Here is a 23,568-nt window from a genome sequence, read left to right on the forward strand (position 1 = left end):
CTGAAGATAAAAGGTGCATGAAACAGCCATGTTGGAGGATTGTAGAGGGGCAGAAACTGCGCTTACCTGGATAAAATATTATTATTAAGCTGTTATATGAACAAATCAGTTGTTGCAAAACGCACATCTGCAGTGCCCTGCAAAATCCATGCGTTGCTTTCCCTGCACTGATGCCAAGCATCCAACCATCCACTTTAAGTATAGTTCTCCCATTCTGGTCATTCATTTTATATTTGGAAAGTGTTTCAACAGGAGAAGCCCTTGATCTAGTTGAGTTCTTGAGACAATACAGTTTAATGCTCACCTACCTCTAGCAGCGAGGGATGCGGGTGGCACTGTGATCTCAACCACAAAGCCTAGGGCTTGCTGATCAGAAGGTTGGCGGTTCGAATCCCTGTGATGGGGTGAGCTCCCGTTGCTCGGTCCCTGCTCCTGCCAACCTAGCAGTTCGAAAGCAAGTCAAAGTGCAAGTAGATAAATAAGTACCGCTCCAGCGGCAAGGTAAACGGTGTTTCCGTGTGCTGCACTGGTTCGCCAGAAGCGGCTTAGTCATGCTGACCACATGACCCGGAAGCTGTACGCCAGCTCCCTCGGCCAGTAAAGCGAGATGAGCGCTGCAACCCCAGAGTCAGCCACGACTGGACCTAATGGTCAGGGGTCCCTTTACCTTTACCTCTAGCAGCATGTCTGCCTCTAGCAGCATAACTTAGGGAAGTGCTGGGTGAGATCCCATGGACAGTAATACTAAAAGGAAAGGGAGTTCATGATGGCTGGGAGTTTGTTAAGAGGGAGATAGTAAAAGCACAACTTCAGGCAATACCAATGAGACGGAAACATGGAAGGTGCCTAAAGAAGCCAGGGTGGCTATCTAAAGAACTTTTAACTGAGTTAAGATTAAAAAAGGATGTGTACAAAAAATGGAAAAGGGGGGAAACCACCAAAGAGGAATTCATACAAATAGCCAGCACATGTAGACACAAAGTCAGAAAAGCTAAAGCACAGAATGAACTCAGGCTTGCTAAAGAGGTTAAAAGCAACAAAAAAGGCTTTTATGGGTATGTCCGTAGCAAAAGGAAGAACAAAGAAACAGTGGGGTCACTCAGAGGAGAAGATGGTGAAATGCAAACAGGGGACACAGAAATGGCTGAACTCCTCAATGCCTTCTTTGCCTCAGTCTTCTCCGATAAAGAAAACAATGCCCGACCTGAAGAATTTGGAGCAAATGATTCAGCAAAGGAAACACAGCCCAGAATAACTAAGGAGATAGTACAAGAATACTTGGCTAGTTTAGATGTATTCAAGTCTCCAGGGCCAGATGAACTGCATCCAAGAGTATTAAAAGAACTGGCAGATGTGATCTCAGAACCACTGGCAGTCATCTTTGAGAATTCCTGGAGAACAGGCGAAGTCCCGGCAGACTGGAGGAGGGCAAATGTTGTCCCTATTTTCAAAAAGGGGAAAAGAGAGGACCCAAATAATTACCGCCCAGTCAGTCTGACATCAATACCAGGGAAGATTCTGGAGCAGATCATTAAGCAAACAGTCTGTGAGCACCTAGAAAGGAATGCTGTGATCACCAATAGTCAGCATGGATTTCTGAAAAATAAGTCATGTCAGACTAACCTGATCTCGTTTTTTGACAGAATTACAAGCCTGGTAGATGAAGGGAATGCAGTGGATGTAGCCTACCTTGATTTGAGCAAGGCATTTGACAAGGTGCCCCATGATATTCTTGTAAAGAAGCTGGTAAAATGCGGTCTTGACTATGCTACCACTCAGTGGATTTGTAACTGGCTGACTGACCGAACCCAAAGGGTGTTCATCAATGGTTCCTCTTCATCCTGGAGAAGAGTGACTAGTGGGGTGCCACAGGGTTCTGTCTTGGGCCCGGTCTTATTCAACATCTTTATCAACGACTTGGATGATGGACTCAAGGGCATCCTGATCAAATTTGCAGATGACACCAAACTGGGAGGGGTGGCTAACACCCCAGAGGACAGGATCACACTTCAAAACGACCTTGACAGATTAGAGAACTGGGCCAAAACAAACAAGATGAATTTTAACAGGGAGAAATGTAAAGTATTGCACTTGGGCAAAAAAAATGAGAGGCACAAATACAAGATGGGGGACACCTGGCTTGAGAGCAGTACATGTGAAAAGGATCTAGGAGTCTTGGTTGACCACAAACTTGACATGAGCCAACAGTGTGACGCGGCAGCTAAAAAAGCCAATGCAATTCTGGGCTGCATCAATAGGAGTATAGCATCTAGATCAAGGGAAGTAATAGTGCCACTGTATTCTGCTCTGGTCAGACCTCACCTGGAGTACTGTGTCCAGTTCTGGGCACCACAGTTCAAGAAGGACACTGACAAACTGGAACGTGTCCAGAGGAGGGCAACCAAAATGGTCAAAGGCCTGGAAACGATGCCTTATGAGGAACGGCTAAGGGAGCTGGGTATGTTTAGCCTGGAGAAGAGGAGGTTAAGGGGTGATATGATAGCCATGTTCAAATATATAAAAGGATGTCATATAGAGGAGGGAGAAAGGTTGTTTTCTGCTGCTCCAGAGAAGCGGACACGGAGCAATGGATCCAAACTACAAGAAAGAAGACATTTTTTGACAACATTTCTTGGAGTTTTATGAAGAAGAACTTACAGGGTATGGGGGTAGGCCAAGGCTTTGAAAACGGTATAAGTGCAATATATTCTGAACAAAAGGCTAAATTAATTGTAAATAATGTGGTGACGGAAGAATTTAAGATAGAAAAAGGGACACGACAAGGTTGCCCAATCTCCCCATTGCTTTTTATATCGGTCCTGGAGGTTTTGCTGAATATGATTAGAAGGGACCAGTTGGTTAAAGGTATACATGTCAGAGCCAAACAGTACAAATTGAGAGCATTTGCAGATGACTTAGTACTGACGTTATAGGAGCCAGAATCTAGTACCAAAAGGGTTTTAGAACTGATTCAAGAATTTGGTCAAGTTGCAGGATTTAAATTGAATAAGTTAAAAACCAAGGTTTTAGAGAAAAATTTAACACCAATGGAGAGAGAGAGGTTTCAGAATGAGACAGGTTTAACAGTGGTTAAGAAAGTTAAATACCTGGGGATTAACATGACAGCAAAAAATGGGAATTTATTTAAAGACAACTATGAAAAATGCTGGGCTGAAGTGAAAAAAGATTTAGAAATTCGGTCAAATTTGAAGCTTTCACTGCTGGGTCGTATTGCTGCGGTAAAAATGAATGTATTGCCTAGAATGTTGTTTTTGTTTCAAACATTGCAGATTGTGGACAAAATGGACTCTTTCAAGAGGTGGCAGAGAGATATTTCTAGATTTGTCTGGCAGGGCAAGAAGCCTAGAATAAAATTTAAAATATTAACAGGTGCAAAGGAAAGAGGTGGATTTGCCCTGCCAGACTTTAAACTTTACTATGAATCAGCAGCCTTTTGCTGGTTGAAAGAATGTCTGCTTCTTGAAAACACTGACATTTTGGATCTAGAAGGTTTTAACAATGTATTTGGATGGCATGCATATCTGTGGTATGATAAGGTCAAAGCACATAAAGCATTTAAAAACCATATTGTCAGGAAAGCATTGTTTAATGTTTGGATAAGATACAAGGACTTATTGGAAAATAAAACCCCAAGGTGGCTATCACTGATGGAAGCGAAAGCTCTGAAAAAGCTCAATATGGAGGCCAATTGGCCGAAATATTGGGAAATTTTGGAACAAGATGGAGATAGACTGAAATTACAGAGTTTTGAGAAATTAAAAAACAAAGTGCGAGACTGGCTTCATTATTATCAGATAATGGAGGCATATAATTTGGACAAGAAAATTGGCTTCCATGTGGAAAAATCAAAATTGGAAACAGAACTGTTAGAACCCAAAACTAAGAATTTGTCAAGAATGTATAACTTGCTGTTGAAATGGAATGAAACGGTGAAATCTGCTATGATTAAATGGGCACAAGATGTTGGACATAACATAATGATGGCTGACTGGGAACAGTTATGGACCACAGGTATGAAGTTTACGGCATGTAATGCCTTAAGAGAGAATATTATGAAAATGATATACAGGTGGTACATGACACCAGTCAAGCTTGCAAAAATCTATCATTTGCCCGATAATAAATGTTGGAAATGTAAAGAAACCGAAGGTACATTCTTTCACCTTTGGTGGACGTGCCCAAGGATTAAGGCTTTCTGGGAGATGATTTATAATGAAATGAAAAGGGTATTTAAATATACCTTTCTGAAGAAACCAGAGGCCTTTCTCCTGGGCATGGTCGACCAAATGGTGCCAAAGAAGGACAGAACTTTCTTTATGTATGCTACAACAGCAGCAAGAATACTTATTGCAAAGTATTGGAAGACACAAGACTTACCCACTCTGGAAGAATGGCAGATGAAGGTGATGGACTATATGGAATTGGCGGAAATGACTGGCAGAATCCGAGACCAGGGAGAAGAGTCGGTGGAAGAAGATTGGAAGAAATTTAAAGACTATTTACAGAAATATTGCAAAATTAATGAATGTTAGAATGATGTTGGAATGAAGCTAGGTGGTTTAAGCAGTAATGCTATAAAGGTGTATGTAAAAAAGGATTGATAACAGATGAAAATTTAAAGTTATAGTATATTAAGTTAAAGGATCATGAGAAAACAAAGAGGGAAAGAAATTGCTGACTTAACTAATTGAACTGGAATACAAAAAAGGGAGGTATGAGGAGGTCAGGGAAACAAGGATATGAATGTAAGCTGTGGAAAGATTGATCCGTTATTCTTTTTTTTTCTTTTTCTTTTTAAGTGTCTTTTATTCTTTTATTCTGTAGTTTGTATTTTGTATTTTTCTTGTATTTTTACTTTTTGTTTTTGTGTAATTCTTTTCTTTCCCTGAAATTTTAATAAATATCATTTGGGAAAAAAAAGTAATTCAGGAAGTTAAATAAATGCATTATTGGGGGGGGGGGGACTACAAGAAAGAAGATTCCACCTAAACATTAGGAAGAACTTCCTGACAGTAAGAGCTGTTCGACAGTGGAATTTGCTGCCAAGGAGTGTGGTGGAGTCTCCTTCTTTGGAGGTCTTTAAGCAGAGGCTTGACAACCATATGTCAGGAGTGCTCTGATGGTGTTTCCTGCTTGGCAGGGGGTTGGACTCGATGGCCCTTGTGGTCTCTTCCAACTCTATGATTCTGTGATTCTATGATTCTGAAATCCAGAGAACAACGTTAACGTTTTAAACCTTAGACTGAATGGTATGGTGTGGGTCGCCTTGTATATGTTCCAAATATGAAAAATAAACTGCCTATGCTTTCATTCCTTCCTATCTTTTGCTGTCTTGATGCATCATTCTACACCCACCCACACCATTTATCACATTATCGTTTTTCTTTATTTAAACTGAATGCATCCATTTCCCCCACAAGATGCCTCTGCCATTTCCCCCTAAATCCGACACCCTGCTCAAAACTTTAACCCAATGAATACGTTTCTCAGACTATGCGATTTCAGGTCATGTCAAACATTGGTTGGCAGTTGCTACGAAGGCTGCATGTTCACTCAAATGAAAACTGCAGCCAGTCTTGACTCCCCAGTGTAGTCAAGTATACCTGCCTTATTCCATGTGTTTCATCAGTCACACTTTACATCTACCTGTATGCATGTAAACCAGCTCTCAGTTTCATAAGTTGCCTTGTCTGTCTCCTAGTTTTGCAGGATGAGGTGGCAGATTTAGGAAGGGATGGAGTGGCCCATGCTACTTCAGACTACAGAGGTGGGGTGCACCATTTTTGAATGCTCTCCATTGTATACCCCCTCTCCACAAAAACACCCCGCCCTTGCATAAGGGTAGCAAATGTGCTGTCTGCCAGATGTTGTGAGCATCCTCATCCCAACAGCTGGCAGGGACCACCTTGGTTGCTGCTGTCCTAGCAGAGGTCCAGCCGCCTCCTTTGCTGTGATGACTTTCTGTTCGTAGAGAGGTTAGCTTTGTTTTAACGTGGAGGAACATAAGATGTATGCCCCGCCACCTGCTATCTTAAATAGTACACTTCATTTCACAGCCTCATTTCTGCCAGACTTTATGCTGCTTGGATAGGCCAAGTCTCTATTGCCTTGGAGGAAATGCAGGCTTCACACATGCTACTGGCAGTCTAGACTTAAAATAAGTTGTTATTAAATATACCAAGAAAAAAGCACACCAAGAACTCAGGCCAATGTAAGTTTCAATAGTGGGAGTGGTCCCTACTTGCTAATCAAAAGTCAATTTTAACAAAAACTGATCCATTCAAAAGTATGTATTCTGACAAGGATTACAAACTCAAATAGAGATTACAAATTCTAACAGAGATTACAAACTCAAACTCATGAAGATATGTATAACACAATAATTCGTTACAGAATTAGAGATAAGAGCTTATGAGTAGAGACAAGTTAGTCCATAGTCAGATTCAACGTGAAGGTCTTAGTTTCAATCATTGAGCAGAAGTCAGAAGTCAGTTATGGCTTTGGGGGTGTGAACTGATGACGGTTGCTGCTGTTCTGGTTCTCCAAAATACTTTTGCTCCCACTCATGCTAGGGCAGGAACCAAAGCAAGATCTATCTACGCATTCATAGTAAGCCATTAACTGTGGTTTACCTTGACGTGTAAACTGGGTCTCTTTCGCTCTCGCTCTCGCTCTCTCCCTCCCCATATAACACATAGAAAGAGGCAGTGGTTTTGTGTTGCATTTTGGCAGTCTCCGCATGATGCCTGCTCTGGATTTGGGTCTTTCCAACACCGTGTTACATCCGCTGTACCATAGTTGTTCTTTTTCCTCTCCTCTCCTCACCCCTTCTCATTAACTAAGGTGGCTTGATGTATTTTTTGTGCTTGCTAATTTAATACAAAACACCACACAAGCCAGTTCCCCACGCCCCCCCCCCCCGAGGCTGAAAGGAAAGGGATTGAAAGTTGGTTATTTGGGTGGATTTGGAACAGATTTTATTATTTGCACAGATATCATGCGTTTTCCTGGCACTGCAGTTGCTCCTGCGGTTTCTGCTTGATGCCGAATTACCTGTGTTCTTTTCCTCAGCTCCTTTGCTTCTTTCCGTCTTATAAACTTGGCAAGATTTTGATGCATGCATGCCTAGAATAGTTAGCAAGAGTAACTTGTTAAGGTGTGCGCGTGTGTGAAATTTGTTCTTTTTTCTCTGCAGGGTCAATGAAGAGAAACACCAATCTCCAAAAAACCCCTTATTTCCTTTGGGGCTTTCTTAAAAGTCTTCTTCCTCCTTTTTTTTAAAGAAGAGGTTTTCAAACCCTCTAATGCTATTGTACTTTTTAACTTTCATTTTTGCTTCGTCTGCATTGAATCATCTTTTACTACTTAAAACCAAAATTGGGTTTATTGAAACATTTCAATTTTGATTATTTTTTTAATAAAGATGTCGCCATCTAACTTAATGAAATCACTGGGATGAAATGAGTAAAAGTTTGAAGAATGTAATAAGCTCGGAGCCCTGCAGATTTTATTAAATGTGTAGCAGACAGAACGCGGGCACATTTCAGCGGTGTGTTTTCTTCCCCCTTATGTGCTGTCTTGGATCAATAGGGTGTGAAAAACATGCCTTGTCAGAAATGACCTTTGCACTGTTAGACTGACTCTCTTTCGGGCGATTTTCCAGCAGGATGAGTTCTGCCTACACCTCACATTGCCAGGAGTTCTCTCTTTGTGTGTTTGGAACTCGCTTCCTGCCCTTCTCCCGCTGTTTTGGGCAAAGGGTTGGGGCTGCATTCTAATCCCATTCCCCTGCAGTTGGACACAGTAAATGCATTTTGCATACGGCGCGTGTGCCTGTCAATCTCATTTCAGCGGCATCATAACTTATGAGCGGCACTGCAATTTATTAGCCCAGAGATCTTCTCACTTGAGGAAATAAAACGCTGCCTGCATGATACAGTGTTTGTCAGCAAACCTTTTTAAATGATGGAATTTGTAGGAATCCAGAGGCTCTGGATTCCTACAAATTCCATCATTTAAAAAGGTTTGCTGACAAACGCTGTATCATGCAGGCAGCGTTTTATCCAGAAGGTCATCAGGTGCAACTTCCCATCATCATCATCATCATCATCATTATTATTTTATTGCTCAATTTCTATATCACTTAATACCAAAGCAGGCTTTTAAGCAGTTTACAACATATCAATTCTCTTGCAGGACCCTTCATTTGTCCCCAAAATCACTTCACTGTTCCATAAGTCCCAAGAGGTAGTCCCTCTGCCATTTTCTCCAAATCCTTCATCTTCCCAGAAAAAGCATTGGTGCACCTTAGATGTCTATTTCTGTCTTGATAGGACTTTGTGTTTCTGGACGTTGGGGGCATTGTTTGTTTCTGAGGGGGTAGGGGGCACGTCTAGGCAGGTTTCTTCTATCTCATTATCACACTGGCTTAAAAACACTGTATGGTGCTGGGGAAGTCTCCACCTCCTGGGGGGCTTACAGCGCATCCTCTAAGGGGTGTTTCCACCTTGGTGGCATTCAGTTGATGTTTCCGCTCACTGGAAAACTGTTGGTCAACCATGCGGGCATCCCCACTTTTCCAAGCCATGGGAGATCAAATCCTTGGCATGTGCAGAGGCAGCGTTCAAAGAAATGGCGTCACAGAGCATAGACCAAACATGGCTTTCTGTTCCGGAATCCTGCCCTGGATGTGAAGTTCCAGGACTGCCCTCCAGGAGCCCCTGGGAGTAGAAATCTGCAGTGAGAAATTTCCATTTTTCCTTCTGTTTATCCCATAAATTATTTCTCTCGTTCTCGCTGTGCACTTAAACCTCCAAGACGTTTCTTTCCCCCCGTAACATGGCATTGTTACTTCACTGTATCTGTGAACATTTTAATTTCACGGCCTGCAGCCTTCGCAGTCTTTTGTTCTCTCTTCCTATGGGCACGGAAGGGTCACATTCATTTTGGATTGGCTTGAGTCATGTTTTCTTGGAGGCCTCCGTATGTCAGAAATGTGGAGCTAACACTCTTTGCTAATTAAATGGGTCTTTGGGGCAGCTGGGTGGGGAAACGTACCTCCAGGCAGCATTGACTCTCCAACTTCAGAACCATAGAAGTTTACAATTGGGAAGTTGGCGTCTTTCTCATTCCAGCTTGGGGTGAGCCTACGTGAAATGTTGGTGCAAAGCAAGTAATACATATTCCACAAATGTATTCCTATTCCACACACCCCCAAAATGGGGGGCAGCGGGAATGCTGATAATAGGCTTTATGAAGACGGTGACATGGGGACCCCCCCCCAACATCCTGTTCTTGTTTTGCATTCCTCTCTGTTGAGGGAGTGTTCAATAAAAAGCTTACGCTGTTAATTGTACTGCAGTTGTTCTGGATGGCAGGGGACTCACACTGCGCCACCCCCACCCCGGCCACCACCAGCATCCCGTGACATTTCATTTATAGCTGGAGCCTTCTTAAAAGCACTGAATTTGTGCCTTACACCCAAAGACGCCTGCCTGTAGGTGCTACAGTTATCTGGTTGGGCCCTGGCAAACTGGATACTGGGTCAGGGTTACCAGATGTCCCCGGTTTCCGGGGACAGTCCCCGGATTTGCAAATCTGTCCCCGGACAAATTTCATCCCTGGAATGTCCCCAGATTTGCAACTGGTAGCGCAGTTGGCTCTGGCTGGCTTCAGGAGCTGCTCGCTCCCTCTGCCACTGCCAAGGGGGAACCAGGGACATCCAGCGGTACAGATCTCCTGCCCCCTTTGTTTTGATAGATCGGGGGAGGCTCGGGAGTCACGGGCAGGCAGCACGCCATTGCCCAGTTTTTTAAAAACTTCGCGCATTTATGTTTCACAGGGTGCGAAAGAAGAGCTTTGCACCTTTATACAATATGCATGTGTGCTTGGGCCCAGGGTCTTTTGCCTCACCATCCCCACTACTGATTCCCTGTTGCTACTCAGCTTCAAAAAAAAGAAGAAGAAAAAAAAAGAGTGTCCTCGGATTCATTGAAAAAAATCTGGTAATTATATACTAGATTCGATAAGTCTTTGGTAAGATAAGATAAGATAAGATAAATTTATTGTCATTGTCCGTATATACACAGTATACACAACAACGAAAATCAAACACCCACCCAAAGACCGGGTTCACATACACATTTGCACGTATCTCCAACACTCTCATCCTATTCAGACATAATCTGGTCTGATCCAGCTGGCTCTTTTTATTTTCTAGATCTTTTGCCATGGAGAAGGTGCACGTGGAGCTTAGCTTGGCATGCGTTTTATACCCTTCTAGACTGTGTTCAAGCCAATAGATTGTGTTTGGATCCTGCCCTGTGGCGTAGTGGGGGAAATTGATTGTTGGGATGGGCTAGGAAACGTGACAGTGAAGGCTAGGATGCCTCAGGAGGGGGAAGAATTTGGGGGAAGTATAATGAGAGGAGTTGCATGGAGAAGAGTTGCTGAGACTGAACCAGGGCAAGAGAAAGCCCAGCACATTCAGGAGCCAAAAGTATATAGAGGCAAAGAGACGCAGACCCGGGGGGATTTGCGAACAGTTAACATCATTGTCTTCCTGGAAGAATACTCTGCACAGTAGGAGAGAGAGCGTTTGGGACATAAGGACGCACATCCAATTTCTGCAACCTTTTCACCTAAAACAAATGGAAGGATCCTGGAAATATGAGGCATGGATGGATACATTGGGATCAAATATGGATCTACTGGATATGCTAGGCAGGGATTTCTGAGATAGGTAATTGTGTGAAGGTCTTCTAGATCCCATGCCTTCCCTCCTATCCTGAAGTTGTTTAACCGATCATGGAGACTTCTAAACCTCATCATGTTTTAGATATCTCCCTGTGTGTAAGCTTCATCTACCTAATCACATGCTTTTGTTCAAATTACGCTAAAAATAGAGTGACTTGGTTATTATTAGGATACATAATCTGTTTTTAAAAGCGTGCGCTTCATGTGTGTTTCCCCAAATCTAAACTTTCAAACAAAGTGTTTCTGAATTATTGATGCCAAATGCATGTTTCCGTAATGCAGCCGTGTAAACGGGATTGAATGCCCATCCAGAGGTGCCCAGAGCTCTCCAAAGTGCATGCTAATAAGCAGAAAGAAAACATCGCTGCGGTGCTGGAAGATTTACAAAGCAAGAGTTTGTTGTCTTGATTCATTTAGTTCTGTCAGCTTGCATCTGGGCTTCTTCTTTCAAAGTACCACTTTGGTGAGCGGCTGAAGAGTACACACGCCTTCCCCCTTTCATTCCAGCCCGAGTTGGAGAGAATTGGAGAAGTACTGCTCTTTTTTGTCATCCCTGAACCTCTTATCAAACAGCTTCATTGAGGGACCTGTTATCAGGTCGTTCCCTGGCGCTATGGAAGAGATCATTCATTGGCACATCCAATCATTGCCTCCTTGTACCGCCTGTGTGTGTTGGTGTGGATGGGCTGCCTTTCAGCAGCCAAGACTGAGCTCAGCAAAGCGATGGAGCCAATCACCTGTGCTTCCATTTTAATCTGATTTTGTGCTAACTTCTTTAAGTGTTGGAAGCTGCTGCTGCTGCAGGTGATGGCCTTTATTAATACTGAGCAGCCAAGTATGTGTTGCACACTCATTCTTTTGCAAACTTCTGCACTATCCCTTTATTGCACAGATCACTTTCTCTGCCTTAGTCCAAACGCTCCAGCAGAGCTGAGCCTCTTTTCAGCCAAGGCCTCTCACGTTGAAGCATTTGCCCCGTAACCACACCAAACGCTGCCTTTTCGGGTTCACAAGACTGCAACACTAATATCAAAATTGGTTCTTCCCTCTCCGGTGCCTGCGAAAGACAGTTGTCTCCGATGGCATTGTTACAAGCCTCGGTTTTATTGCCAGTGACCCCACGGGCGGCAAGCCTGTGAGAGCTGCACGTCAGGTTTTACAGTGGGCTGTGATGTATTATGCTTCAGTGGTGCCATAGATTAAAATTGGTCATCAGTTTGTGATGCTGTACAACCACAAAAGAATCTGATGCTGTTTGGCCTCAAAAAAGTGAGAGAGAGAGAGCGAGAGAGAGAGAGAACAGAGTTGTGCATTCCTGAGACTGTGCTAGGGCACGCGGGGAGTTTGGTCCTCATCTCTGGGCACTGAAATCCCAAAGGGAGCGATGATAAATAGGCACCCGCTCAGAGGAGATATCGCCAGGCTAGGAAGTGTTGATGTATGGGGAGCGATAAAATACGTCTAGCCTGCGAAACAGTGATTGGGAGAGGCGCAGTAACAGCCTTCAGGTGTCGAGGGGTGTTAATGCTGGGAGCGAAAGGGAGGGATAGTGCACTGTGTGCTTAACTGAGTCGTAAGGATTGATCTTGGTTGTGTGAAGGAAAGCACTTGGATTTGGGTTCCCCCAACACTTATATCCATCTCTTGTTTCCACTGCTTGTTTCCCCCCATCACTTGTGTTCTCTCTGCCACTGCCAAATATTAAGAATATGTACACAACACCATAAAGCTGGTGATTCCTCATATATTTTGCACTGGCGCCTCTACAGATAGAAGAATTCCCTTTGGAACTTTTAAGGGAAAGTAGAGATTGCTGCTGTTTAGATCCTGGTGGTGCTGCAGCTGATGCCTTTGAATCTCTCTCTGGGCTCACTTCTGGCCTTACATTGAAGGGAAACATGGTTGAGTCCTGCAAGTCATTGTCCATGTATTTTATCATAGAATAGACTCATAAAACCTTAGAGTTGGAAGGTGTCCCAATGGTCATCTAGTCCAACTCCCTGCCACGCAGGAATCCCAGCTAAAGTATCCATGACAGATGGCCATCCAACCTCAGTTAGAGTCCACCACCTCTCATGGGAGTCTGTTCCACTGCCGAACTGCGCTTACTGTCAGAAAGTTTTTCCGAATGTTTAGTCGGAATCTCCTTTCTTGTAACTTGAAGCCATTGGTTTGAGTCCTACCCTCCAGAGCAGGAGAAAACACACATGCTCCCTCTCCCCTGTGACAGCCCTTGAGATATTTGAAGAGGGTTATCATATCTCCTCTCAGTCTCCTCTTTTCCACGCTAAACATACCCAGCTCCTTCAACCGTTCATCATAAGGGTTGGTTTCCAGACCGTTGATCGTCTTGGTCGCCCTCCTCTGCACACATTCCAGCTTGCCAATGCCCTTCTTGTATTGTGGTGCCCAGTTGGACACAGGACTCCAGGTGTGGTCTGACCAAGGCAGAATAGAGTGGTACTATGACTTCTCTTGATCTGGACACTAGACGTCTGCTGATGTATTTTATGACTTTAAAAAAATCGGGGGGAGGAGCAAGGTTAAAATGTGAGTATCTATGAGGCTGGGGCCCAGTTCTGATGAAGGGAGGTAAAGCAGTATGCTTTCCCATACATTTTCTTTTAATCCTTTCTCATAGAAAATTATCATGTCACAAAGAAGGCTGGGTTAGGACCCTTTGATGCTAATTTTCAGTGTGCAGGGAGAAATGTGTGTGTGAGAGAGAGAGCATTCAGTCACATGATCCTCTGGCACAACCCAGGGGCAGAATCACCACCTTAGTGAGGAGCTAGAATTTAGCAAGTAATGAGTGACTAGTTCAGTTGGCTTTTTTTTTTAACCTGTTTATTTATTAAATGCAAGAGCTGGCTCTGAATATCGATGACACCACTCGCTGCTTTCCAGCTAAACCTTGATGCCCCCTTCTTGACACACAGCACAAGAGCTCTCAAGGGTTGAATCACAGCCACTGGTGTGAAGAAGAAGGCAGGTTGAAACATGCTGAAGGGATGACCAGCCTCATATAAGCAGCATCCTTGAGCCTCATTAATGCATGAAGGGGTTAATTCCATAGAGTAGACTTGAATCTTGGCTTCCAGAATTCCAACACAATCATAGTGGCAATTGAGATATTGGTGGCTTCATGGGCCATAAAATAGTCTGTGTACCAGCCTCTGATAACTGTACTCACATATGTGTCTTTTTATTTATAAACTCACTTCTTTAATCCTTCCATTTCTCTTTCCAAAGTCACAATTGGGTCCTGATGTTGGGAAAACTTGTACTCTTCTTCATGAAGCAAGACATCAGTTATGAAATATCTCAGAAAGAGGATGGTGGCAAGATAGGTGCCTTCTTTCCACAGCCCTGCCCTGATTTTCATTTGGTGGAAGAGGTAGAAAACATATTTTGAGCACGCCATGTTCTTTCCTCTCCCAGACTTTCCACACTGGGACGTCTGTGGCTTTGAATCATCCCCATTGACTGAAACATGTGATTTAAGCAACCAAAGCTTTGGCTTCCTGCTCTGTAAAACCGGCACACACTATCATAAGCGTTTTATTATCTGTAATTAATGTTTGTAAAGTACTTGGGAGCTGAAGGTGTGTTAGAAGTACAAAGCAGCATTATATCAGTCGGAAAGCCTGCTTGAATCCAAAGGCAATTCGTGTACCACTAATAAATCACTTGGAGGTTTATTTTTATGTTTCCACTCAAATTTCTGACATAAACCTTTTTATTTCATTGGGAACATGCGCTTAAATAAAAGCAAACCTCTACAGTTACTAATCTCCGATGCCATATTGCGCGAACGTTTTGTTGAAATGCCATCACCTTTTCAAAGAACCAGAGCTGTGTGTTTTCTAGACATTTATGGTTGAAGAATAAATTTTCAGAGACTGTAAATGAAAAGATATCGCTGAACATGATGATCAAATAATATCTGACACTGCTTGTTTAAGGAAATATACATATATCTTACTGCCGGAGCATTTATGACGCCAATAAATCTCATTACTTTTGCCTAGTGATAGAATTCTTACTGACTCCACCAAATATCAGATTGGCTTGAAATTGTGCCGTTTTCTGCATACTGGAGCAAAATCATTTTATTATTTAAGCCAGGTGGTGCAAGACGAAAATATAATGCAGCTAAATATAGGGGTTGGGGTTTTTTTAAAATATAAAAAACTATTGTACTGTGTTCATGAAGCATCACATTATGCTGACACTTAGTGACGGAAATGCATCCAAAATACAGCGTCATATTCCCCAAATATCAATATATTCATTGTGAGTTGAAGCTGTTTCAGATAAATGTACAAACGATGTGTCTGGTTACACTTTCATAATAGCAAGTTTGTGCAGTTTTCCACTGGTTAGCTGTCGAAAAATGCTTGAAGCGTTTCTGTGCAGACTTCTTCCCACCCATCCCCTACACACATACCAGTATTTAAAAACCTCTTCTGCTCTTCCTCTCCCATCATCTCCTCAGCCAGCCTGCTGCACATGGAGCAGAACTTAGTATGAGAGGCTGGTGTCCTTTAAAATTTCTCCCAGCCAATGCAGTTTCCAAAAGAGGGCAGGGGGAAGGATCTAATTGGCTCACACACATGGGGGGCGTGGCCAGCTGGGTAGAACTTGCTCCATGGACCAACACCATCTTCCCAGTGGAGCAGCAGTTCCATGGGAGGAGATATAGCTCTGTTGGTTAGAGCGTGGTGCTGTTAACACAAAGGTTGCAGGTTCAATCCCTAGTAGTGTCCAAACTTTTTTTGAAAGAGGGCAAGATTTGATGAAGTGAAGGGCCATGGGGGCCGACCAAAGGGCCAATCAAGTAGTTGAACTTTTATATGATTTTACCCCAAAGTTGAGGGACGCGGGTGACCAACTCTGGGGTTGCGGCGCTCATCTTGCTTTATTGGCTGAGGGAGCCAACGTACAGCTTCTGGGTCATGTGGCCAGCATGACTAAGCCGCTTCTGGTGAACCAGAGCAGCGCACGGAAACGCTGTTTACTTCCCCACCGGAGCAGTACCTATTTATCTACTTGCACTTCGTGCTTTCGAACTGCTAGGTTGGCAGGAGCTGGGACTGAGCAACGGGAGCTCACCCTGTCACGGGGATTCGAACCGCCAACCTTCTGATCGGCAAGTCCTAGGCTCTGTGGTTTAACCCACATTTAGGAGCAGGTATCCTGTTCTAAATCAGAGGCTTGTGCTAGAAAATTCACAACTTGGTCCCTTTCAAAACCACAGTGCTAACTGCAGTAGCAGCTGCTGTATTCAATATATGGTCAAGTTTCATTCTGAGGGAGATCCAGAGCATGTTGGCAGTTTCCCTTTAAAAATATTTCCTTAGAAATAAGCATGGAGGAAATTGGCTCAGTGAGCTCCTGAGCTCCGTTGCCTGCAGCCAGATGCTGTCTGATGGCACCTCAACAGGCCAGGACAAACTGTATTATCGGGGGATTAACCACTAAATAGCCGAAAGGAGAGGTCTCTCCATCAGATAAGGTCGTTTGAGCGGAGCGAGTTTGCTTTCTTGCATATAGAGCCCTGATGTCAAATAGACTGATTTCCAATGCCTGGTCTTTTAAATAATCTTTGCTGCATTTGCTGCTCTTGTAATCTGCCAAATCATTTAATTTTCCCGATAGCTGAAATGCTGTAAAACTTAGATAAACTTACAGCAGAAATTAACTCCAAGTTGACTTGCAGCTGAAACACAGGCATGGCGTGTTAGCTTGGCCTGCGCGTGACTTTTTCTCTTCTCTCTTCCCCCGCAAACTAATCCTCGGTTGAAAGGGTACATCCAGACTACTATTTGTGCTTGACGGAATTGCATGAGGAGATGATGCAGCCTTTGCCGTATTCTGTGACTGCCACTGGTGGAAGTTGCAGCAGGTGGGCAAAGGCTGGAGTAGAAGTCATTTCTGGGGTTTTGCATGCAAAGGTGAATTGCTGTGCCTCTCCCTGGCCTTCTACTGCCCATTTCTGTTGCCAGTTTCAGTGGATCTTTGCACTTCTCTGCAGCCTGAAAGTGTTAAGCATCGGGGTAACAGCTTTCCATTGGGCAGTGATATCTGAGACCACTGACAAACTTCTGTCCACCTCTGTGCTTGTTCTTAGAATCATAGAATCATTGTAGAGGCGAATGAGATCCCAAGGATCATCTCTTGCAACTCCATGTAATGCAGGAATCGCAGCAAAAAAAACCCCTGGCCTCCTAAGCTCTGTTTAAAAGCCTCCAAGGTGGGAGATTTCACCACCTTCCGAGGGTCAAACATTACATCAGAAATTCCTTCCTAATGCTTAGTGGGAATCTCCTTTCTTGTGACTTGAATCCACTGGTTCAGGCCCTAGTCTCTGGAGAAGGAGAAAACAAGCTTTCTGCATCTTCCACCTGACAGCCTTTTAGATATTTGAAGATGGCTCTCATCTCAGTCTTCTGTTCTCCATGCTAAGCATCCCCAGCTCCCTCAGCCATTCCTTGGTTTCCAGACCCTTGATCCTCTTGGTCACCCTCCTCTGCACATATTACAGCTTGTCAATGTTCTTCCTTTATTGTGGCATCCAGAACTGTATTCTAGGTGTGGTCTGACCAAGGCCAAATGGAGTGGGAGTATTACTTCCCTTGATCTGGACACTAGACTTCTGTTGGTGCAGCCTGGAATTGCATTAGCTGTTTCTTGCCAATGTATCACACCTTTTGACTCACGCTAAACTTCTGGTCTACTAAGACCGCTAGAAGACTGTGTGTTTAATAGAGTCTCTCCTGTCCTCTCTCTCCTTCCAGGTACGAGTCCTCTCTCTTTGACCTGGTGGAAGCAATGAGCCCAGGGCTTCAGCATCACTACAGCGAAAGCCGCAACCAGAGCCAAGTGCTTGTGCCTCAAAGCAGGAGGTGGAGGAAGCCTGGATGGAACCAGAGCCCAACTTGTGCCATGAATGGGACCATGGCTGAGCTAGAGGAGAGTCGCATCCTGGAGGAGATCTTTTTCATTTGAGGGGCCCAGCGGTTGCAGCCTTTCCTTCCGGGTGGACCCAAGGACCTGTCTTCCCTTTCTAACATGGGCATGTTTACACATCGGGATATTGCTTTTAAATTATTTGATTGACGAATGATTGTCTCCTTAACTCCCCCCACCCCTTAGAAAAAACTTAACACGATAGTTCCCCTGTCCCAATGTCCAAATCATGTCTAAAAAGCATCCTTCCAAGCAGACTGACCGAAGTGTAAGCAGGACATTTCTGGGCTCTTTCTCTGCACGGTTACAAGGTAATAATTTTTAAAGGAAAAGAAATTCATGCCATTGTGGAAGGGATTAGTATTTCATTATTGATTTATTTTTTTAGCTGTGAAAACCAGTTTCCCAGAGCTTCATTGCTTGCTCATACACAAAAGCACATTCCAACTTTTATCATTTTTTTCCAAGTAGCCTGTTAAAATTGAGGGTGCTACCTATATATTTAGCTAATGAATTTCCAGCACCGTCTGTCAGATTCTGTGTTGTGCCATTTAACGGGGGTGGGGGTAGAAGATGGGTAACCGGCAGCCTTCTCTTAACACTAATGGACATTTCTCAGTTAATGAATCTCTTACGAAATAAGCCTCTCTCTCCGTTTTTCTTTAAGGGTGTATTGGACACAGAATATCTACTGAGAGAGCATGCCCCTTACAGCTAAGCTGTGTGAACAAAATTAGGCATTTTGACAGCCTAACCTGCTATTTTTTTCTCCACTCCTCCATGCTGAAAAGTGCTACAGGGTGAGACCAGCTCATGGAGTGTTATCTCTGAGGTCACCCCCCCCCGGTTTTTTCTATTTTTAACCCCCTACCCATTCCTGGGTGTTGTAAATAAAGACAAATCAGTAATTCATCCCATTTGCCACATGTGACGTGCATTCCTCCTTCTGGCTTTAATCATTTGTGCCATATCTTATTTCATTTTGTTTTTAACACATGCTACCCCCCCCCCCCCCGGAAAAGTTGCACATTCAGTTATTTAAAGAAATGTGCGGGATTAGTGGAAACGGCTGCGGATTGCAGGAATCAACAATCACATGCAGCGTTCGTATATTAGCAGAACAGAAGCCACAGGCATGAATTCATGGAAGCCCGACTCTGAAACTCCCCTTTCTGAAGCTCAAAGGTGGAGCAAGAGGAAAACGTGCACCTCCTTCTTGCGTGTGCTGCAAAGGGAAACGGACAGCTTTAGGCAGGGCGGACGTCAGTTCTGACATGCTCCTTCTTCCCCTTCTTCCCCCAGCCTTTGCCTTCCTCTCTGCTTATGTCCTCAAGGTGGGCTGGGAAGCTGCTATTTTTCCCCCAAGTTCGCAGGAGGGTCCCTTATCCATTGCCTTAATTCTGCAAGTGGAGGGACGTCTCAGCACCCCATATCAGATCACAAGGTGACGTTCCCCATGGGGATTAGCACAGCTTCTGGTTTTTGTGTGTGCTGCTTTTAGCAAAGTTGAAGGTAGCCTGAAGTTCTTCCACTGACCCAAGGATCAGGTATGCACTATAGGAAGAAATGAACAGGTCCAAGTAGGAAACACTGAACTCTTTAAAAATGCTGCATATTTAGGGCTTCCTCCGGTGTCGCAGTAATGCATGGATCATTTGATTCCTTGAACGCTGGCCTTTAGCGTTCAGGAACGGGGCACCTTACGGGCTTTTTGCTGCTGTTTCTGCCTCATCATCACGGTCTCTAGTTTCACTAGGCAAGATGGTCTTTAGGGCTGCATATCGCTGCCCTCCAGCTCAGATCATGACCTTTTTATTATATTTCTGTCATCTGAGCACAGCGATTCATATTAACATAGGAGCTACCTAAAAACAGGAGAACGAATGCAACATAAAATAACAAGATTTCTTCCTAAGCTCTCTATCCCGCCTCTCCTTTTTAGACAGTCCCTCTTCAGGAATGAATCCAATAATTTCCCCTTTTAATTTCTAGCCTTCTCTTTTTTGCCCGGTTGCCCCTCTGCTTGCCTTTTTAAGATGCCACTATCAACCTTAAGATTTACATTCCAGAGCTCTCTCTGTCAGAGTGATTTTTTTGTCTCCAGTTCTTAGCCAGTGCCAATATTTAACCTCTTTTAATATTGAATCTAGGATTTTCGATAAAGCTCTTGATAAACAGGTCGGATTAATGCTGTTGATTTTTGTGTCAAATTGTACCTTGGTCATCAATGTCTTTTGAAAGGACCATTGTCAAGGGTTCAACTTCAAACTCTTATCCATAATGGCTAAAATTCATCCATAGGGAAAAAACCTGTCTCTGAGGCACTTTATAAAAAATATTTAAAAAAAAAGGAATAGGAGAGTCCAAGAGGGTTGTTTGCACAGTTGGGCCAAGCGCTCCAAATTCAATTGTTCAAAAGTTCATGCAGTCAGTTAGGGTGGCTGCCATTTTAGTGTACAGATGGCAGTTCGTGGGTTTCAGTGGAGACACTGCATCAATGCTTGCCTTTGTGCACATGTGAACAGCATCAACCGGGAACGTTGTACATTGTCCAATCAATCTGCATAACCTGCATAAGTGAGGATACCCACCAAGATGTCAGGTGGTGAATGTGGCTAAGCAAGGAAAAATGCATGAAGGCTGGGCAAGGTGAGATGTTTCGTCTGCACATTTCCCAGCATAATTTGGAGACTCTGCACATTGACAGCGCAATATGGCAAATGCCCCATTCAGGCGCCGTAGTGTCTGCACGTTCACTACGCCGACTGCTTCATATGTACATCCTCTGCTCAACTTGCAGTCCTTTCTGGAAGCCAAAGGCATTTTGTCACAAGGCTTTGTAAAGCCGAAGTTATTAAAAAAATATTTACAGCTTCAGAGGAAAACCGGGTGGGGGAAAATCAGTGGCTGTCAAAGACCAAAATCAGTGGTTGTGGGTGGAAACTGTTTTTTTCTGTCTGCTCAAGCAATAGAAGAGAATCAAAACTTAAACTAGCCCAGTAAGTCTCATAGTACTGCATAGCTGTCAACTTTTCCCTTTTCTTGTGAGGAATTCTATTCAGAATAAGGGAATTTCCCTTAAAAAAAGGGAAACGTTGACAGCTATGTGCTGTCCATGTGCAGTTTAGTTCCTGTAGCTGAAAGTACCAACCAGAGACAGCAAAGTGCAAGGGGGAGGACTCTGTCCAAGATTTACTCCACGTAAACCTTGCTGGGTAGAATCGGAATGGTCCTGGAGCAGCTATTCTTGTGCTGTCCGGCTCTTCATGCATTGAGTTTTGCTTCTGCCACAATGGCCTGTTGTTGTTGTTGTCGTCGTCGTCTTTGTCTCCCCCCAACACACATGTGCACTTTGTAAGAAACGGATCTGTAAAAACAATCACCCCTCCCCACCCACCCTCCAAAATACTTCTTGGGTTATGTTTGGTAAGTACTACCTGAAACTTGATTGGATCTTTAAAAGTAAACACATGCAATGTTTTAATTTAATAAATTATCAAGGTGGATTTCCCCCTTTCTTATCTGTCTCGTTTCTTTATTTCTCGCCTCGTTTTGTGAGTTGGCATGTCGTGCGGAATTTGTGGATGTTTCTCCCCCTCCCTTTGTGTCGAAGCACACACGTCCAGGCAGAGGGAAGTTGGCAGGTACTCTGGACTGTGTTTTTTCAAAAAAGAAAGAAAATGTTTCATCTTCTTTGTTGGGCCCCCAACTGACAAACACACCAAACAACGCGCTGGGCCGAGCAACGTTGGAAACGCCGGAGGCAAAAGTTGCTTTTCTTGAGATGCAAGCATTCAAAGCCCATCTCAGTTTTGTGTGTTATATCTGTCCAGGCAGCAGATGATAGCCTGATAAAGTTAAGGGTCCTTCAAAGCAAAAGAGCAGGAGGGTGTAAACGGGTGGAGGGAGCTGCCTAAATGGGATTGCAAAGCAGCCAGCTTTCCCAAGTGACAGGACAAGAAAACGCCGGTGGCAATGTTGTGAATTAGGGCTGGTTCACAAATGCACCCTCATCATTAATTGACGATAGCTATGATTCTAGGAATTCTTCCAAGGATTGAGCCGTCAGGAGGCCCTCGTGGGGCAGAGATGCCCTCGGGAGATCCTTTCCTTTGGAAGGTGATTTCATCCTCTCCAGGACGCGGGTGGCACTGTGGTCTAAACCACAGAGCCTAGGGCTTGCCGATCAGAAGGTCGGCGGTTCAAATCCTCGCCACAGGGTGAGCTCCCGTTTCTCGGTCCCTTCTCCTGCCAACCCAGCAGTTCAAAAGCATATCAAGTGCAAGTAGATAAATAGGTACCGCTCCAGCGGGAAGGTAAACGGCGTTTCCGTGTGCTGCTCTGGTTCGCCAGAAGCGGCTTAGTCATGCTGGCCACATGACCCGGAAGCTGTACGCTGGCTCCCTCGGCCAATAAAGCGAGATGAGCGCCGCAACCCCAGAGTCAGCCACGACTGGACCTAATGGTCAGGGGTCCCTTTACCTTTACCTTGGTCCTCTCCAGCTGCTGATGACAGTCCTGTTTACGCAGTCTTTTATGGGACTAGCCTTGGTATTTATAATAGTGACCCTGATGTTTCCAGCACCTGCCATGTCTCCTTTGAGGTAATGGTCATCGTCATGGATCATCCTGGTTCCTGCGGGCACACATAGAATCATAGAATTGTAGAGTTGGAAGGGATGCCAAGGGTCATCAGTAAACCCCCCGCAATGCAGGAAACTCAGCTAAAGCATCCATGACAGATGGCCGTCCAACCTCTGCTTAACAACCTCCAAGGAAGGAGAGTCCACAGCCTCTCAAGGGCGACCATTGCACTATCAAACATGCAGAGACAGATGTCCTTCTTGGTGCCCACAGGGTCTTCTCCTGATGCTGAAATTTGACTTGAAAGAAGCATTCCACTGTTAATAGAATAGTAGGTTTTTAAACAGAGGTTGGATGGTCATCTGCAGTGCAGTGACCACTGGGAATCCCTTCTAACTCTCCAATTCTCTGTCTCATGAGAGATTGTGCCACATTTACCATGGCAGCTAGTTTTGCCCAGAAAGGGAGGGACATCCTCTCCTCCCTCCTTCCCCCCGATCGCTGGGACGCACGTCTGAGCCGCCTGCTGAGGGTGCAGTAAACTTACCCGGAGCTATATTGATTTAAGACTGTTCACTTTTGTATATATAACTTTGGAAAATGGTAAACTATATTAATTTGCTGTGTTTTTCCAAAGGAAAATTATTTATCGGGAGGCCTTCTTAGCTCGAGTGCTCAGGGCCTTAAATCATCATAATAAATTTGCGCTATTCAGGCTTTCTTACATTGTAATAAATTTGTTTTAAACATGAATGAGAAGATCCATGATTTCTTTAATATACTGTTATGTATTTCCTTTCAAAATGACATGGCTCACTACATCAAGCCAGAGAAATAATAGCAGGAGATTTACAGTACTTAAAAATAACTTTGCCTGGGATTGTGACATGTTAACCAACTCCCCAGACGGGGCTTTGGGGAGCTGCTCCTTCCCGCATGCCCTCTGCAGTCTTAAACTTTGAGCAGCATGCCGGGGGGGCGGGCGGGGGGGGCCTCTACTTGGTGAGACTGGATGTCTGCTGCACTGTTGGTATTCCAAAAATATTCCCCACCTGCCTTTCCATTGCCGTTCGCAGCACTCTAAGCCCCCTGAAGCTCTCTCGAAAAGATTTTCCCTTGCCTCTCATTTTGCCTGGAACTCCAACACAGCCCTTCTCCAACATCTGATCTTTATTCCTTTCTTCCAGGGATGCATACCCCTATTCTTCATTTGCAGTTCCCAGGGTGGCTTACAAA

The 23,568-nt window shown here is 44.2% G+C and overlaps 1 protein-coding gene across 6 annotated transcripts in view; it reads left to right on the plus strand.

Moving 5' to 3' along the window:
• KIAA1328 overlaps positions 1–21,269 on the plus strand; it is a 206,487-nt gene extending 185,218 nt beyond the window's left edge. For all 6 annotated transcript variants that reach the window (XM_080973499.1, XM_080973500.1, XM_080973501.1 and 3 more), the window contains one exon: positions 17,577–21,269. In XM_080973499.1, the coding sequence (XP_080829625.1) occupies positions 17,577–17,787 (211 nt within the window). In that variant the 3' untranslated portion in view covers positions 17,788–21,269. The remainder of the gene's footprint in view (positions 1–17,576) is intronic.
• The last annotated feature ends 2,299 nt before the right edge of the window (positions 21,270–23,568 follow it).

This window comes from Podarcis pityusensis (assembly GCF_964106645.2).
Source record: "Podarcis pityusensis genome assembly, chromosome: 11".
NCBI lineage: Eukaryota > Metazoa > Chordata > Lepidosauria > Squamata > Lacertidae > Podarcis > Podarcis pityusensis.